The sequence below is a fragment of the Anolis carolinensis genome, chromosome 2, assembly GCF_035594765.1.
Source record: "Anolis carolinensis isolate JA03-04 chromosome 2, rAnoCar3.1.pri, whole genome shotgun sequence".
Classification (NCBI taxonomy): domain Eukaryota; kingdom Metazoa; phylum Chordata; class Lepidosauria; order Squamata; family Dactyloidae; genus Anolis; species Anolis carolinensis.
In genome coordinates, this window is record NC_085842.1 from 181628208 (window position 1) to 181646640 (window position 18433).

General features: G+C 41.9%; 2 protein-coding genes across 6 annotated transcripts in view; one reads left to right on the forward strand and one right to left on the reverse strand.

The window, feature by feature from the left end:
• LOC100553105 (ras-related protein Rab-7a) overlaps positions 1–3863 on the reverse strand; it is a 20095-nt gene extending 16232 nt beyond the window's left edge. The window contains exon 1 of the mRNA XM_062974057.1: positions 3831–3863. Coding sequence (XP_062830127.1) covers positions 3831–3835 — 5 coding nt within the window. The 5' untranslated portion in view covers positions 3836–3863. The remainder of the gene's footprint in view (positions 1–3830) is intronic.
• renbp (renin binding protein) overlaps positions 1–13980 on the forward strand; it is a 22178-nt gene extending 8198 nt beyond the window's left edge. For all 5 annotated transcript variants that reach the window (XM_008103906.3, XM_062974055.1, XM_003216871.4 and 2 more), the window contains exons 4-11: positions 1620–1695; positions 3421–3593; positions 8159–8383; positions 8470–8551; positions 9928–10103; positions 10250–10381; positions 11716–11803; positions 13409–13980. In XM_008103906.3, the coding sequence (XP_008102113.2) occupies positions 1620–1695; positions 3421–3593; positions 8159–8383; positions 8470–8551; positions 9928–10103; positions 10250–10381; positions 11716–11803; positions 13409–13497 (1041 nt within the window). In that variant the 3' untranslated portion in view covers positions 13498–13980. The remainder of the gene's footprint in view (positions 1–1619; positions 1696–3420; positions 3594–8158; positions 8384–8469; positions 8552–9927; positions 10104–10249; positions 10382–11715; positions 11804–13408) is intronic.
• Positions 13981–18433: the final 4453 nt, after the last annotated feature.

The window sequence follows — 18433 nt, forward strand, 5'->3', positions numbered from 1 at the left end:
TAGTGGAAGGCAGGTCAGTTAGTCAGCTAGAACAGATCTTTATTTGAGCTGGGTTGTGCCAGGAATTAGCCCCAGAACTTTGTTCCAGTAAATGGAATGAGTGCAAAATAAAATCTCAGGGATGCCTCTGAGCACATATGGAGTGCCTTTAATTATGCATTGCACAATTCAACCAGAGCAAAGGGCCTGGCTGCATGGTAAAGTAGGCCTTCTAAGCAACTTTCAGCCTCATTGCCTTTTTCTCTAGATGCCAACCCAGAGCAGGTTAGTGAGTGCATCCGCATTGCAAAACATTGGCCTGATTTTAAACCAAGACTGGGAGCCTAAAGTCCTTGGCCAAAGTTCAGTAAAATGAAGGGACATGGAGAAGAGACACACAAAAAGTGCTATGAAGTACAGTAGAGTCTCACTTATCCAACGTTCTGGATTATCCAACGCATTTTTGTAGTCAATGTTTTCAATACATCGTGATATTTTGGTGCTAAATTTGTAAATACAGTAATTACTACATAGCATTACTGCGTATTGAACTACTTTTTCTGTCAATTTTGTTGTATAACATGATGTTTTGGTGCTTAATTTGTAAAATCATAACCTAATTTGATGTGTAATAGGCTCTTCCTTAATCCCTCCTTATCACCCAACATATTCGCTTATCAAACGTTCTGCCGGCCCGTTTATGTTGGATAAGTGAGACTCTACTGCACTACAACCCCCTTCTGTTTTTGTTTTTGTTCGTAGCTCCAGCCACCAATGGCCAGGGGTTCGGGTTTAGTCATCTGACAAAGCATTAGCACATCTGGATCCCTTTCAGATGACTCAGGCCCCATCTACACTGCTGTATAATCCAGATTATCAAATCAGATAATCCACATTATCTGCTTTGAAATGGATTATATGAGTCTACATTGCCATATAATCCAATTCAAAGCAGATAACCTGGATTTTATATGGCAGTGTAGAAAAGGCCACAATTATAGCATCATTGTTCCACTTCTATGATTCTATGATTCTATGATTCAAGGGCCTGGGTTTCTTCTTGTAGAATCCTGGGATTTGTAATTTTGGGAGGACTCACCTAGTGCCTCCAAACAAATGACCAATCCCAAGGTTACTAAGGCCCCTTCTATACTGCCATATAATCCAGATCATCAAAGCAGATCCTCCACATGATCTAGGCCTCCGGTGGCCTAGGGGATAAAAGCCTCGTGACTTGAAGGTTGGGTTGCTGACCTGAAAACTGCCAGGTTTGAATCCCACCCGGGGAGAGCGCGGATGAGCTCCCTCTTTCAGCTCCAGCTCCATGCGGGGACATGAGAGAAGCCTCCCACAAGGATGGTAAAACATCAAAACATCCGGGTGTCCCCTGGGCAACGTCCTTGCAGACGGCAAATTCTCTCACTCTAGAAGCAACTCCGGTTGTTCCTGACATGAAAAAAAAAGAGTCTATACTGCCAGATAATCCAGTTCAAAGCACATAATCTGGATTTTATATGGCAGTGTAGAAGGGACTATAAGATGCTACCAGAGAAGTCAAGAGTGGATCATATTGCTATAGTTGTGTAGTGTGTAAGGATGATATTAGAGGGGTCAGTCTGACAAGTTTTTTTCCCAAATAGGTTTGGATGTACAGTCGCTTATATCGGAAAGTACCACGGTTCCAGCGCCCTGAAATCTTGCAAGCAGCCAGAGCAGGTAAACTTCTCTTCATCTGATATGTAATTAATGGAGGTTGCTATTATTTATGGGTGGAATGGCATAAGACGCAGTTATAAAGGAAAAGCAACACGTTTTGGTGCTTTGAAAAATGCCCAGAAAATAACCAAGAAAATGAATTATGATAAATATTTGGTCTTGCCTGTGTGTCTGAATAATCTTGTTATCAACTCAGTAAGGTAGGAAGTGGGAACACGTAGTTTGCCAGGTGTTTTTTTTGTTTATATCTAGCTGCCATCCAACAACATCTGAAAAGCCAAACATTTCTGTTCCTTGCAAAGAGTGAATCTTAAATTGCTCTCCACACTGTAACCTATAACTGTTATGGCTCTATCTTGTGGAATCTTGGGATTTGTAGTTTGTTGTGGCTTCAAAGCTCTCTTGACTAATAAGAGTAAATATCTCATGAACCTACAAATCTCAGAATCCCATAGCATTGGGCCATGGCCATTGATTGGAGGGGGGAAGTGTGAAACTACTATAATTCAGCAATGTGGATACAGCATAAAACAAAAAATAATTGCCCAACCCCGTCATGGTACAGTTAAAAAGCTGAACTGGGCTTTTCCTTGTTCTCAGTGACTGAACTCTGGGGCCACTTATACACTGCCATATAAAATCCAGATAATCTGAACTGGATTATATGGCAATGTAGACTCATATAATCCAGTTCAAAACAGATAATGTGAATGATCTGCTTTGATAAAATGGATTATATGATAGTGTAGAAGGGGCCTTGGTCACCTTTGAGGCCCCTTCTACACTGCCATATAAAATCCAGATCATCTGCTTTGAACCTGATTATATGGTGGTGTAGACTCATATAATTCAATTCAAAATATATATGGCAGCGTAAAACAGATAATGTGGATTATCTGTTTTAATAATCTGGATTCTATGACAGTATAGAAGTGGCTTGAAGCTCTTAGTCAGGATTTTGACAAAATAAGTTGAGGGTTAAAACTGGAGGGGAGGGGTTGTGTCTATACAATAGAATCAATGCCATTTGACATCACTTTAATTGCCTTGGTTCAGTGCTATGGAATCTCAGTGCTACCCTGTTTCCCCTAAAATAAGACATTCCCAGAAAATAAGACCTAGTAGAAGTTTTGCTGAATTGCTAAATATAAGGCCTCCCCCAAAAGTAAGACCTAGCAAAGATTTTGTTTGGAAGCATGCCCGCCGAACAGAACACCAGAGCTTGCAGGATCGGTAAATGTACATACCATAGAGTGTTGTACATGGAAATAACGGTAGTAACAAGAAATTCTTGATAAGATTCACAGTTTGTCTGGTTATGCTGGTTTGTGATGACAACTACTGTACAGTATATAATAAATGTTCATTTTTTTGTTCAACAATAAATGTGATTTTTTTTCATGGAAAAATAAGACATCCCCTGAAAATAAGATCTAGAGCATCTTTGGGAGAAAAAATTAATATAAGACACTGTCTTATTTTCGGGGAAACACGGTATGGTAGTTTGGCAAGGCATCAGCACCCTTTGGCAGAGAAGGCTAAAGATTTTGTAACTACAAACACCATGATTCCATAGCATTGAATCAGGATAGTTAAAGCTGTGTCGAACAGCATTAAGTCTACAATGTAGGTGTATCCTGGGTTGGAAGATAGTGGAGACCAAAGGGGCCCAAGTATCCAACAAGAGGGGATACCTGGCTTGGATTACCCTTCTTTTCCCTTGAGGTGGGGAGTTTTTGCTCCAGCATGGGCGTGTGGCCCTACCTTCCCAGAAGTGCGCCTTTGTCCTGACCCGTGATGGGCGTCCGGTGAAAATCCAGCGCACCATTTTCAGCGAGTGCTTCTACATCCTTGGACTGGATGAGCTTGGGCGAGCGACAGGAGAATCCCGATACCAGGTAAGGCCAAGGGAGTGGCAGAACACGTGTCTTCAATTGTGCCCCCCGCTCCCAGTTCAATTGTGCCCCCCGCTCCCAGTTCACTGGGTATGATGCTCCTTTAAGGCTTTACCTTCTCTCTCCCTATAGACTTGGCCTGGCACCCTTCCCAAAAGATATGGCATAAATCCTAGTGGACACTTGATTTTTTTAAAAATGCATGGGATTTGACCCCATTTGGGGCACAGTGTTCATTACCTCATGGTGCTGCCATTAGAGATGGTCTTCCTGTCTCTACGGATACTGGGGTTCTGCTGATAGAATAAAGAATCACCACAATTCAGGCAGAGCATCCCTTATCCAGAATTCTGAAGCCCAAACAAGATCAGTTCTATTTGTTTTTTCTTAAGTTGAATTTGTATACTAATCGGAACAGGTACATTTTCTAAGTGTAACTCCAGACAATCTATACACATAATAAAAATGAAAATCTGTTTGTGTGTATGTGGCACAGGTGTCCGTTCACACAGACAGCCTCCGGCCCCCACAAACAGGCTATAGTTCCCAGTGCTGTGGAGCCACCAAGTCACTTCCTCCCAGGAAACTGCAGATTACAGCGAGCACATCCCAGTGTTCCTTTCTCTCTCCATTTGCATGACCCTGCCTGCTGCCTCTCCCTTAACCCTTTCCTACCCTTTTCTATGGCACACAGCAAACAGAGGAATTGATCAGCAATTGAACATACTAGAGAGAGGTTTGGGGAGAATTCACCATGATTTATAGCAGTTGTAGGGACTGGGATGTATAGTTCACCTGCAATCTAAGAGCACTGACGACAGATCTGGACCAAACTTGGCACACAGACCCAATGCTGCCAACTTGGGATGACCTTGGTATCAGAAAGTTATAGTTCACCCATATTTACACTGAACCCAGATGATGATAGATCTTGACCAAACTTGGCACACAGATCCAACATGGCCAACTGTAAATATTGGCAGGCTTTGTGGGTGATTGACTCTGGCATCAGAGAGTTATAGTTCACCTGTATTGAGAGAATACTGAATCCAGCAGATGACGGATCTCGGCCAAACTTACTACACAAACTCAACATGGCCAACTGGGAATCCTGGCAGGTGTTTCAGGAAGATTGCCCTGGGAATCTGGGAGTTGTAGTTCACCCTTATCCAGAGAACACTGAACTCAGTTGACAACAGATCTGCACCAAACTTGCCACACAGACCCAACATGGCCAACTTTGTATAGTGGCAGATTTTTTTGGGAGGGGCGGGGGTGATTGAACTTGGCACTCTTATCCAGAGAACACTGAACCCAGCAGATGATGGATCTGGACCAAATTTGGCACACAAACACAATATGACTAACTGTGAATACTGGGGGAGTTTTGGGAGGACTGACCCAAGACTTTTGGGAACTGTGGTTCACTGACATCCTAATGCATTTTCTAATGGAAGCATTCATAAACAACAAAAGCAAAGACTGAGTTTTTTTCTAAGACATAGCATGACATAAGACCAAACTGATATGACCAAACATCCAAAAATAAACAAGGCCCTTTTCAAATAATCTAGGCACCACCGGGTACTAAAGCTAGTTGTGTGTGTGTGTATATATATACACACATACGCACACACACACACACACACACGTGTGTGTGTGTGTTTTGTATAGCATAGGGAAGGGTTAACACCCCTGTAACATTTATTTTGCTGTCTGTGCTCCTACTCAGAGTATTTCACCTCACTTTCTGTACCTGTGATAATTGGATTTTGATTTTTTTTTTCTTGTTGTGGAAACAAAGATCAGTGAGAAGGTTTCAGTGGAGACACCTTTCCCCCGTGATAACTCTTCTAGGAGTGGATTTCCCTTCTGAGGATTTCCCTCACTTTCTGTTCTCTCTCGTTCTTAACTATAAGTAATTTGTAGGTCAGATGTTTGTAACTTGGGGACTGCCTTTACTCCAAAATTGTCCACATGAGTGGCTGAAATACTGAGGCCTGTTTTCTGCTGGTTCCATGTCCACAAACTTTGTTTCATACACAAAATTATTAAATATATTTTATGAAATTACTTTCAGCCTAGATGTCTAAGGTATATTTGAAACATACACGAGTTTCATTTTTAGACCTGAGTCCCATCCCCAGGATATCTCACTATGTATGCATATAAGACAGGTTTTCCGAAATCTGGAAAAATCCAATATCTTAAACATTTCAAATAACAGATACTTACCCTGATAAGAAGAGGCCTGTCAGCAGGTTAATCCTGTTATTCCTCATGGTTGAGATTTGACCAAAATATTGTCAGCAGGAGATGTTATCAGGCATTGTGCTTCATATACCAGTTTCTGCTAGAGCAGTGGTTCCCAACATTTTTTTTGACCAGGGACCACTTTGACCAGGAACCACTCTCCAACATTAGTACCAAAAGGGTTACGAATCAGTTTTTGGTCAACTTTAGATTCGGTTTGGTTATTTGAGGAGTTGATTCAGAAAAATGCATAGGATAGACCACATCAGCTCTAGTTTCTGATACAGAACATATGCCACCCAGTAGTCGCCATTTGCTCACCCATAGAAAACCATATTTAATAAGTTAAAGCTGACGTGATCTATCTAATGCAATTTTCTGAATCAGCACCCCAAAAAACCCCCAGGAACAGGCCTAAAAACGAAGACACCAAGGTGCTCTCACTTTCAGGCATCACATGGAATGGCTCTGCTCAGGGGGAGGGAGGAGGAGGAGAAGCAGCAGTCAGGAGGCTTGTTGTAGCGCCTTTCGTGGGTAGTCAGCCTCTCCCTTCCTGACATCCCCAGTGCCTTGGCACTATAAGACAGTTTCGCGAGATCAGTTGCACTCATTGCAATGGTGTAGTAAAGGTGAGGTAGAAGACCATATTTTTAGTTCTTGGGGACCACTGGTGGTCCATGGATCCCAGTTTGGGAAACACTGGGTAGTTACCTAGGAAATCTGTCTCTTTCTGTAGCTTGCCTCCTTTTATTTTTTTAAAATTGTCAATAAGTAATGTTATCCCTTGGATATTTTAATTTACAAAACAGGCAAATATGACAGCAAATCAGTCACAAATATAACATGACACAAACAGCTATTTTATCAGTTTGGAGAATGGGGAAGTGTACAACAACATACTCTTCATAGCTTGAATGTGGAATGATTGATGGTTAGATCAATTTCTCCCTTTTTTCTCAAACCAGAGATTGGACAGCTTGCTTTTTTAAAAGACTGTAGCTTCCATGTTGACTAAGTGATTCTGGGAATTGTAGTCGAAAAATGTAAGTTTCTGAGCCCTGTATTATTCAACTTTGTTTCCAATTGGTGCAAAATATGGCAGCCAGGCCATTGTCTGCCCTATGATTTAGTGATCATATAGCACTAATTTTATACCGACTTCATACAGGGACTTCCTATTATCTGGGCTCAATTCATGGTGCATTTTTGGACTCTCAAAGCCCTTTATGGCTTGGAACCAGGCTGCCTGAAAGACTGCTCCCTCTCTTTTAAGACCATCCATAAACTGAGATTCTTAAAAGAGGCCCTATTACGTGTTCCTCCATCACCAAAAGACTAGGTCAGTTTCTGGAAGAGTCAGGACATTCTTACAGTAATCCTGAAGTCAGTCTGAATTCTCCTGAATTTCTGGCAAGTAGTCAGGACTGCATTGCCTCTGAGCCTTAAAACTAGTATTAGGGTTGTCTTTTGGGGTTGCTTTGAGTTGGTTCCGACTTTTAAAATTTGTTCTTTAGAAATGTTTATATTTGTAGGGAACCAAGGTGAATTGATAGATGACAAGCAAGAAGGGAGGAGAGGAAAGATGGTGGGTTGGTAGGTAGGTAGATGTCCTGAAATCCTATGTGTGAGTGAATGACCAGAACTAAGTCCCTTACTCATAAGGTTCGTGACTAGCCAGTGATCTAGAGCAAGGCTTCTTAAACTTTTTCCACTCATGATCCTTTTCCTCCCTAGACATTTTTACAGGACCTCATATATATATATATATATATATATATATATATATATATATATATCTCGGTGTATAAAATAGGTATAAAAACCAAACATTTAATAAATCAGCATTTAGAAAGCTTGCTAAACAGACTGGTTTTCCTTTTTATGAAGTACGGCTAAAGCATTTTCTGCAGGATCCACTGTAAACACTGCATGTTGCTGCTAAGAGATTTGTGTAAATGGGTGACGTTCAGAAACCTTTAATTTTTGCCAAATTTTTCATGGCTCCAACATTGAGCTAAAGTTTTTAGTTTTGAATATGTTTTAATGGTTTTTGATTTAATTTTTAATACTGTTTATATTTAATCCTATTTTAATGTCTACGTATTGGCATATTAAATTGTATGTTAATGCTTTTATGTTAAGCTGCTTTGAGCCCCCTTTGGGTGAGATAAAGCGGGGTATAAAACAACAACAACAACAACAATAACAACAACAGGATCAGATTTGGGATCGAGACCCATGATTTAAGAAGCAATAATCAGAAGGTTAGATTTCTGTCTGTCTTTCTTTCTTGGTGACGGTGTTCCTATTAACAGAGGGAAGCACAGACGATGATGGAAGCCATCGTGCGCTGGGTGAGAGAGGACCCCTCTGAGCTGGGGCGCCCACAGTTGGCTGGAGCTGCTCCCCACGACTCCATGGCTGTTCCCATGATGCTCCTCAATCTGGTGGACCAGCTGTCAGAAGGAGATGGGGAGGCTGCAAGCCAATTCAATGAGCTGGGGAACTGGGCTGCTCAGCGAATCCTCATGCATGTGCAGGTAGAGTCAGCTCACCTTAGATATGTTTTGTGTTACATTTGATTTGTGCTATACCATGACCAGGCCCCTCTCTTCTTTTCATGTAGAAGAATGGCACTGCTGTATTGGAGAATGTGTCTGAAGATGGCAAGGAATTACCAGGGTGTTTGGGAAGACAACAGAATCCTGGTAGGAAGGGATGTCACAAGGTGCATCTGCACTATTAAAATTATGTAATTTGTCACCACTTTAACAAACCAGCTGTGGCGCAGCTGGTTAGTAGCCAGCTGCAATAAATTACTACATGAGTTCGAGCCAGCCCAGGTCGGATCGAGTGCCCGATCATTAAATAGCCTAGCTCGTTGTTGACCCAAGCAACCTGAAAGACAGTTCTATCTATCGAGTAGGAAATTTAGGTACCGCTTTATGCGGGAAGGCTAATTTAACTAATTTATGACACCAGAAAAACGTCCAGCAGCGTGCGGAAGAAGGAGGAAGTACTTCATCAAGGACTTGGTGTCACAGTGGATGATGAAGCAGCAGCTCCCCCTGTGGCCAGAATCGAGCATACCCTCATGAAGCTGGAAGCTGGAAAATGTTAAATTGCCTCTGTGTCTCTGTCTGTATGTCATATGTCTAATGGCACTGAATGTTTGCCATGTACCCTGTTTCCCCGAAAATAAGACAGTTTCTTATATTAATTTTTGCTCCCAAAAATGTGCTAGGTCTTATTTTCAGGGGATGTCTTATTTTTCCATGAAGAAGAATTCGCATTTATTGTTCAATAAAAAATGAACATTTATTATATACTGTAGAGTAGTTGTCATTACAAACAGACAAACTGTGAATCCTATCAAGAATTTCTTGTTACTACCAATATTTCCATGCACAACACTCTATGGTACGTACATTTACCGATCCTGCATGCTTTAGTGTTCTGTTCAGCAAGTGTGCTTCCAAACAAAAACTTTCCTAGGTCTTACTTTTGGGGGAGGCCTTATATTTAGCAATTCAGCAAAACCTCTACTAGGTCTTATTTTCCTGGGATGTCTTATTTTTGGGGAAACAGGGTATATGTACATTGTGATCTAACTTGAGTCCCATTCTGGGTTAGAAGGGCGGAATATAAATACAGTACTGTACATAAATAAAATAAAATAAATAAATAAATAAATAACTGTCCTGGCTCAATGCTATAGAATCCTGGATGTGTAGTTTGGTGAGGTCCGAGAACTCTTTGGTAGAAAAAGCCAAAAACCATGTAAAACTGTTACACCCAGGATCCCACAGCAATCACTGAGTCATGGCAGTTCAAGTAGTGTCAAACTGCATTATATATACAGTGTAGATGCACCCACAGTAACTTGTATGTGTTTTACCAGATGGTTTTGTATGTACTATAATTTGTACCTGTTTTAAATTTGAATGTCATCTTCTAGTATTGGGGAATGGGAAGGATTAAAAAAGATAAACAATAATTCAGAAGCAAGACTCTGCCATGTTAAAATCCCAAGCAGTGCTGAGTGATGTGGCACCATTCTTTTTTCCCAAATTTTCACCCCAAGGTCATGCTCTGGAAGCAGGCTGGTTCCTGCTCCGTCATGCCCAGCGCCAGCAAGACTCAGCCCTCCGGTCCCAGGCTGTGGAGAAGTTTATAAAGCAGCCGTTCCATTCGGGCTGGGATCCTGAGCATGGGGGTCTTTTTTCCTTCCAAGATGTGGATGGGCTCTGCCCTACTCAGGTATGATGGTCCCTGGACCCTGCTGCCTACTCGCAGAATGACTTTGAGAAATATACACACTCCCTCCACACACACATTATGCACTTCCACTTCCACCTGTATCTTCTGAATTTCAGTTTTCCCCTGCCATCTTTTTTTCCCCCCAGCTGGAATGGAACATGAAGCTTTGGTGGCCACACACAGAGGCAATGATTGCTTTCTTAATGGGTTTTGCAGACACACAAGACCAAGAGCTCTTAGAACTGTTTGATCAGATGGCAAAATACACATTTGATAAGGTATGTCTGAATATTGGGCTTTGAGATTAATGAGATCTTTTTGAGCTGGGAAAGCATTGTGGCTTTAAGCCGTTTGGGATATCCCGATCACAGAGCAATACTTATAGAGTCCCCAAATTTCACTTTCTCAAAATTAGGCTCAACAGGGATTGGCAATACGAGGTCCCAGGCACCTTTTATCGTTTTTGGTGGCTTCCATGGGACACCTGCAGAATTACCTAGTGCTGCCCAAAATTTATGAGGGGGGAAGATATTTTGCTTTGGAAACTCTCAGTGCTTCATGGTGTAGGAAATTGTCTGGCACTCTCTTGCATTAAAAAGAGGCCACTGTGGTTGCATTTCAGTGGTGAGTACAAATTTTGGGGTGGGAAATATGATCTCCTGCTTCAACCCTGGGAAGTTGCCCATGCCAGAGCTTCTGTTTTCCCCAGTCTGAGATTTTTTTGCCTATGATTCCATCTAGGAGCCCCGGTGGCGAAGTGGGTAAAAGCACTGAGCTGCTGAACTTGCAGACTGAAAGGTCCCAAGTTCAAACCCTGAGAGCGGCGTGAGCAGCCGCTGTTAGCTCCAGCTCCTGCCAACCTAGCAGTTCGAAAACATGCCAATGTGAGTAGATCAATAGGTACCGCTCCGGCGGGAAGGTAACGGCGCTCCATGCAGTCATGCCAGCCACATGACCTTGGAGGTGTCTACGGACAACGCCGGCTCTTCGGCTTAGAAATGGAGATGAGCACCAACCCCCAGAGTCAGACATGACTGGACTTAACGTCAGGGAAACCTTTACCTTTTTTCCATCTACACTGCCACTTAGGCCCCGTCTACATTGCCACATAATGGAGTTTAATAATGCAGTTTCACAGTATTGAACAGCATCATATGAGTCTACGTTGCCATATAATGCAGTTCAGTGCAGTAAAACTGCATCATGAACCTGCATTATAGGGCAGTGTAGATTTACTTATCGTGTCAGAAGCGAACCGAGGATACAGGTTGTAATATATTTGAAAACATAAACAAAGTTTAAAAAAACATGGCATTATACTAAAAGTCCTTTGGCCAGTAGCTGGCCACTTGGAGTGCCTCTGGTGTTACTATAGGAAGGTTCTCCATTGTGCATGTGGACGGGCTCAGACTGCATTGTAATAGGTGTCTATAGTTTGACATGAGAGAAGCCTCCCTGCAAGATCGTGACACATCTGGGCATCCCCTGGGCAACGTCTTTGTAGACAGGTGATTCTCTCACAACCAGAAGTGACTTGCAACTGGCAGTAGATGGAGCCTAAGTATATTCTGATACAGACACAATTCACCCCTCTTGTGTTTTTCCTTTTTAGTTTCATGACCCAGAGGCGGGTGAGTGGTTTGGTTATCTGGCCCAAGACGGCAAGGTGGCGCTCACAATCAAAGGAGGACCATTTAAAGGTAAGAAAGCTAGAGAAAGGGTATCTTGATTCCAGTGAAGCCTCAGGGTGGGAAAGGAAGCAGGGCACATGTGGTTTAGTTCGTTTAAGAATTTTCTGGTGGAAAAACATAAAATCTTTTTTTGAAGTGTCCCTCTCCAGATCAAAGTGCCTCTGAATCATATGCAGAGTGTATTGTCAAACCACAGCCTATCACAGATACTGGAATTTAGAAGAGTAGGCTTCTAACTTAGCTTTATCTGTATCTACCAGCAGTTCCCACACTTTATCCCTGTCCTTCCTCCTATAGGCTTAGTGTTTTAACTGACATTGCTCTTTTACTTCTAATTTATTATTGGCCCTTGCATTTGTGTCCACCAGCCCTGTTCTGAAATTCTGTTACACAATTCCCTTCCCCCTGAATTTCCGTACCGATTACTGCTCAGACTATTGGCTGTTGATGCTGCTGCTTTTATGTTATGTCTTGTTGTAATGTTGTTGATTTTATTGATATATGTTTTAATCTATGTTGGGTTTTAATCTTTGTTGGATCGGGCTTGTCCCCATGTAAGCCACCCCAAGTCCCTTCGGGGAGATGTTATTATTATTATTATTATTATTATTATTATTATTATTATTTTATTATGACACAGTAAACAAGATAGATATGCTGGATTTCGTATCACAAGATCACAAGTCGAACACTTCCCAAGTGTTTAGGACTGTGTGATGTATTTTCGGATGATGCGTGCAGATCCCAGTAGGATGGTCTTTTGCAGTTGGCAGATCGTGATTTTGTCAATGTCTATTATTTCCAAATGCCGGCTGAGATCTTTTGGCATGGCACCCAATGTGCCGATCACGACTGGGACCACCTGCACTGGTTTCTGCCAGAGTCTTTGAAATTCAATCTTGAGGTCCTGATAGTGGCTGAGTTTTTCCTGTTGTTTTTCGTCAATGCGACTGTCACCTGGGATGGCAACATCAATGATCCAAACCTTTTTCTTTTCCACAACTGTGATGTCTGGTGTGTTATGTTCCAGAACTTTGTCAGTCTGGATTCGGAAGTCCCACAGTATCTTTGCGTGTTCATTTTCCAATAATTTTGCAGGTTTGCGATCCCACCAGTTCTTTGCTGCTGGGAGGTGGTACTTGAGGTATAAGTTCCAATAGATCATTTGGGCCACATGGTTGTACCTCTGTTTGTAGTCAGTCTGTGCGATTTTCTTACAGCAGCTGAGGATATGATCAATGGTTTCGTCGGTTTCCTTGCACAGTCTGCATTTTGGGTCATCAGCTGATTTTTTGATTATTATTATTATTATTATTATTTGAACTTCAGCTTTCAGAATCCCTGATCACTGAGTAAGGCACCTAAGACTACTGGAAGTCCAAAATACTGGAAAGAACAAAGTTTGAGAAACACTGCCTTAGAGTATATGAACTTTTAATTGACCAATTAGATTGGAAAGTGATTGGATTTGACTGATGATTTGATCCAAATTGATGGGAACCGGAGGGCAACAACAGCTAGAATCTACAGACTCCTTGTCCCTGATGGAAAGGGGGGTCACACCTGATCCCTGTGTTCTGTCCCCATTTGAACCTCCCATTTCTCTCTTCACAGGCTGTTTCCATGTCCCCCGTGCGCTCTATATGTGTGAAGATATTCTGGAAACACTCATAAGGGAAACTGAATCTAAAAGTGGGAAATGAATCACTCCACTGACTCTTGTATCGAGTCAAAACCTGGGGCTTCTCCATATTATTTCTCCAATGGATCTTAATTTTAATCACACTCATATCATGATAGTAGTAACAAACAAACAAAAAGCTTTCACGCTTCTCATTACAAATGCTAATGGCTACTAACCAGACTACACATTTTGGGCAAGCTTATATAATTGCAAAGCTTTTGGCTGCACCAAAGCTTTTGGCTGCTATATGGCTGCACCATTATGAGCAAGCTCACTGTATGACTGCGAAATGATTCAATTAATAATATTTTAGTTCTTCTTAGTTGTTGGGGTAATGGGAGAATTTCCTTTGATGCTCTCCTCACTTTGTCTTTCTTTGGCTGCAGAGTCTTTCCTGCTTGTCAACTTGTCACAATTCAAGTACCTTCTGCCTTTTCTGGATATGGGCATTACAGAATTTGTTTTAATAAATAAAAATTGCAATTGTGTTTTTTTCACTTTACACTGCTCTTGTTTAGGGTACAGGATGGGAGTGTGAGGTTCTGATAAATGCCTACTTCTGTTGGGTTTTCCTGCTCAAGACTCAAACCTGTGTCTGGACTATGGCATGTCGATTGTGGTGACTAAATTAATGTTTCTCCCGAAAGCAAAAGCCTCTTGCCACAGATATATCTAGCGTGTCTGAGGACGGACTATTTGTATCTTGTAGATATGTCAATGGTGTTCTCTTTTTCTGCAACATGCTCATCCTACTTCATTGTTGCCATCCTCCCAGTTGTCTCTCAGGCCCCCTCTACACTGCTATATAAAATCCAGATTATCTGCTTTGAATTGGATTACATGGCTGTGTAGACTCATATAATCCACCTCAAAGCACGACGGCCAGGACTGGGATGGGTGGAGTTACGAGCTCTGAGGCAAGGCTGAGCTTCTATCCCTGTCCTGCGGTGCCTGCCATGACACAGGGGGCGGAGCCTCTTCCCAAGTGCCTGATGGGACTGAACCTCTATACCCCACCCCCGTGTTCTAACAAGCGCTTCAGGGGAGGTATACAGAGGCTCTTGGGAAGAGGCCCCGCCCCTGCCTCAGCCCTGCCTTTTAGTCCTAAAAGGCCTCTCAGGAAAGGCCTCTCAGGAGAGGCTCAGCCCTGTCTCGGGCTCTTGGAAGGAGGCTCCGCCCCCTTCCCTAGCTCCGCCCTCTGTGTCCCAACAAGCGCCTCAGGAGAGATAGATTCTCAGCCCTGTCTCGGGTTCTTGGGAAGAAGCCACGCCCCTCCACTGGCCCCGCCCCCGTGTCCATCACCACCCCCCTGGATCGCTGCAGCGCCCACCAGGGGGCGGTAGTGCCCACTTTGGGAACCACTGATCTAGATTGTGTGATTTTAATTGATGTTTTAATTAATGTTTAATTAGATGGTTTTAATTGTATCTGTTTATTTTATATTTATATCGGCATCAAATTGCTGACTGTAGTAAGGCTGCCCCGAGTTCCTTTTTTAGGATGAGAAAGGCAGGATACAAATATAAATAAATACATAAGGAAGAAGAATTCAGCAACTTGCGTAGCACCATACCAAGTTTAGAAAGATTTCTGAAAATAAAAAGGCATCTGTCAATGCATCCCCAGTCATAGGAGTGGAATGGGGAAGGATTTTTGTTCTCAGTCAACAGATTTGATTTTTCAGGTTTGATCAAATAGTTCTCTCTAGAAATCTCTTAAGTTCTTCAGTGTCACTCTATGGAAAACCTCCACCAGAACACCTCTCTAGCAATCTCTATGGCCTCCAATGTGATCTCTTGGTTAATCTCTGGTGGAAGTTGACAATAGGGTCATGCAGGAAGATCTTGAGATTCCTAGAGATAATGGTCTCTTGGGTAAAAAGGTTTTTTTTAAAAAAAATTGAATTTTTTCCACTTTTGCAGGGGTCCTGTTTACCTAATACCTGGGGATGTGGAGGACAGACTATTTGTATCTTGTAGCTATGTCAATTGTGTTTTCTTTTTGTGCAACATGCTCATACTATTTCATTGTTGCCATCCTCCCAGTTTTCTCTCAGGTCCCTTCTACACTGCCATATAAAATCCAGATTATCTGCTTTGAACTGAAATATATGGCAGTGTAGACTCATATAATCCAATTCAAAGAAGATAATGTGGATTATTTGCTTTGATAATCTGGATTATATGGTAGTGTAGAAGGGGTCTAAGGGCCCTTTCAGATAGGCCCTATATCCCAGGATCGGATTGCAGGTTTTCTGTTTATCCCAGATTATCTGGCAGTGCAGACTGATTTAATCCAGTTTAAAGCAGAAAACCTGGGATCAATCCTGGGATATAGGGCTTGTCTGGAAGAGCCCTTAGATGCTTAAAATAGTTGTGATGTGAGGCCAGACATACAGACGTATGCCATACACCCGACTGTTCCTATTAGGGGGGCTTTATATGAAGTGGTTGGTTGTAAGGTAAAGGTTTCCCCTGATGTTAAGTCCAGTCATGTACTAAGCCAAAAACAGAAATTCGCCTAAGGCCATGTAGGCAACATTGAATGGATTTCCTGATTTTATAGTTCAGGGTGCAATCCTAAACATACAAAGGTGTGAGCCCTGTAGATGAGAAGGATTTACAAGGGAGTGAGTCACTTGTGAACAAACATGCTTAAATCGGCCAGTGACGTGAATCCTATTTTTTTAAAAAGCATATCAAAGTTGCTCACTATCCCATAATTTGTTCCTAAAATAATACAATTATGAACACAAAGAGGCTAGTAAGGAGCCAAGGTAGAGAAAAGAACATGGGAGGGAGAAAATGAGTACTGATTTATGACAGTTCTCATGTGTTGATCTGCTCTAAACAGCGCATTTTCATTGGTTGTGCTTAGATTTGGAATGCATAACACTTGGAAGATGTTTTCAGTAGACAAAAAAGGAGGTGATATGTGATCCTTGATTGAATCTGATCAGGGCCTACAAGGAAAGCTTGTACTCCAGCGCATAAAGGCTCAGCCTAGGAAGTTCCACCATGAATGAAGCAATCCTCATCTATAGTCACTACCATACTCTCAGGAAACGCAGCTCTGGCATGCCAGTGAGTAAATAAATACTGTTTTTTCAGCAGAAGAGAACAAATGTGCTCTTTATGACTGCCGCCTACTGGACAAGAATATAATCCTATATCCGGAATCTATATTATTTATCCATGGCTTGCTTTTCAACAAGTGTCTCTTAAACCTTTTCCACTTGTAATCCCATATTATCCGTGAAGTTTTTATGTGTCCCCAAATGTATAGGTATATAAGATAGGTATAAAAAGCAAACGTTTGCTAAACAGGCTGATTTTCCTTTTTCTGGAATACAGCTGAAGCATCTGCAGAATCCACTGTAAATGCTGGACATCGTTGCTAATAGATTTGTGTAAATGGGTGGTATTCGGAGACCTTTTACTGTTGCCAAATTTTGTGTGATCCCAACATTGAACTAAGGGGACCCCATTTGGGGCCTGGACTCACAGTTTAAGAAGCAGTGACTTAAATAAAATGTGGCCCTCAACATTTCTGATTTTAAGTGCTGCCACTCACAGCTTCAAAGGGCCAGGATTACAGTAAGAAAGAAACCATCAATCAACAGATCAGATAAAACAAGTTGAACCGAACAAATAATATTAATAACAAGATTATATAAAATAGGTATTATTAAATGCAGAAAAATTCCCTTAGTTTATGATGTCATTTTTTGTCAACAAGCGAGCAATGCGGCACAAAAGGTGGCCACTTTACCTGTTACCATTCAATTCTGAACTGCCAGCAAATAGTGTATATAAAACTCATCAGTTCTTCCTGGAATGCTTTGTCGAATTTGGTGGATAAAAGTATGTCGGAAGCCACTGTAGAAGGAATAACAATACATGTCTTATCGTCTCTACTGAGCCAGCACAAGTACATAAGCGTGCATAATAGGGGACGAAAGAAACTGCAAGTTGAGTATATTGAGCTTGAAACCAGAAGTATTTGGGATTTTAGAGTGTTTGCATGTAAATAATGAGATAATTAATCTGTTTCATATACATATAGTCTGAAGGCAATTTTATGCACATTTTTTTAAAAAATGTGCAAATGTGAGTAGATCAATAGGTACCGCTCCAGCAGGAAGGTAACAGCTCTCCATGCAGTCATGCCGGTCACATGATATACAACTCTTTATTGATTAGTCAATTTTGACCATATCAAAACATGTGAAACATACAAAACGTACACACTTTCCCATACATACAGTAAAACCATGCCGGCCACATGACCTTGGAGGTGTCTACGGACAACGCCGGCTCTTCGGCTTAGAAATGGAGATGAGCACCAACCCCCAGAGTTGGACACGACTGTACTTTATGGCAGGGGAAAACCAAATCTGATCCCAGATTATCTACTGATCCCAGATTATCTGATGATTCCAGATGATCTGGCTGTGTAGACTGATATAACCCAGTTCAAAACAGATAACCTGGAATCAGATCCTGGGATATAAGGATAATGCAGATCCAACCATTGTGGACTACTAAAAAACTCCAATAAATAGATTAGTCTGTTTCCAGCCTCTATTAAATCCTCACCGCACTTGTAATTGGGAACGTTATTAGGAGTGACACTGGCAATCAATCATCACATTTTGTAGGTGTTTCTGGTTCTGTGGGGGGTCAATCAACTTCAACCTAGTATCTGATAGGCTCCCTCAGCAATCAGTCAAAAGCTATCTGAGCACAGTCTCATTGACAAAGAGGCGGGAACTGTCTTCTTAAAAGGGGGAGAAAACCGGTGAGCAAGAAGCTTCGTGATTGGCCCGAGGAACGACTCGTAGACTCACCCTGGTTGGGTGTTGAGGAGGAGGCCTTGCTCGGGTTAGGATGAGGTTTTAAATTGGACAAGAGAAGATGTGAATTCTGCCTCGTGATTGGCTGGGGACTTTCTCT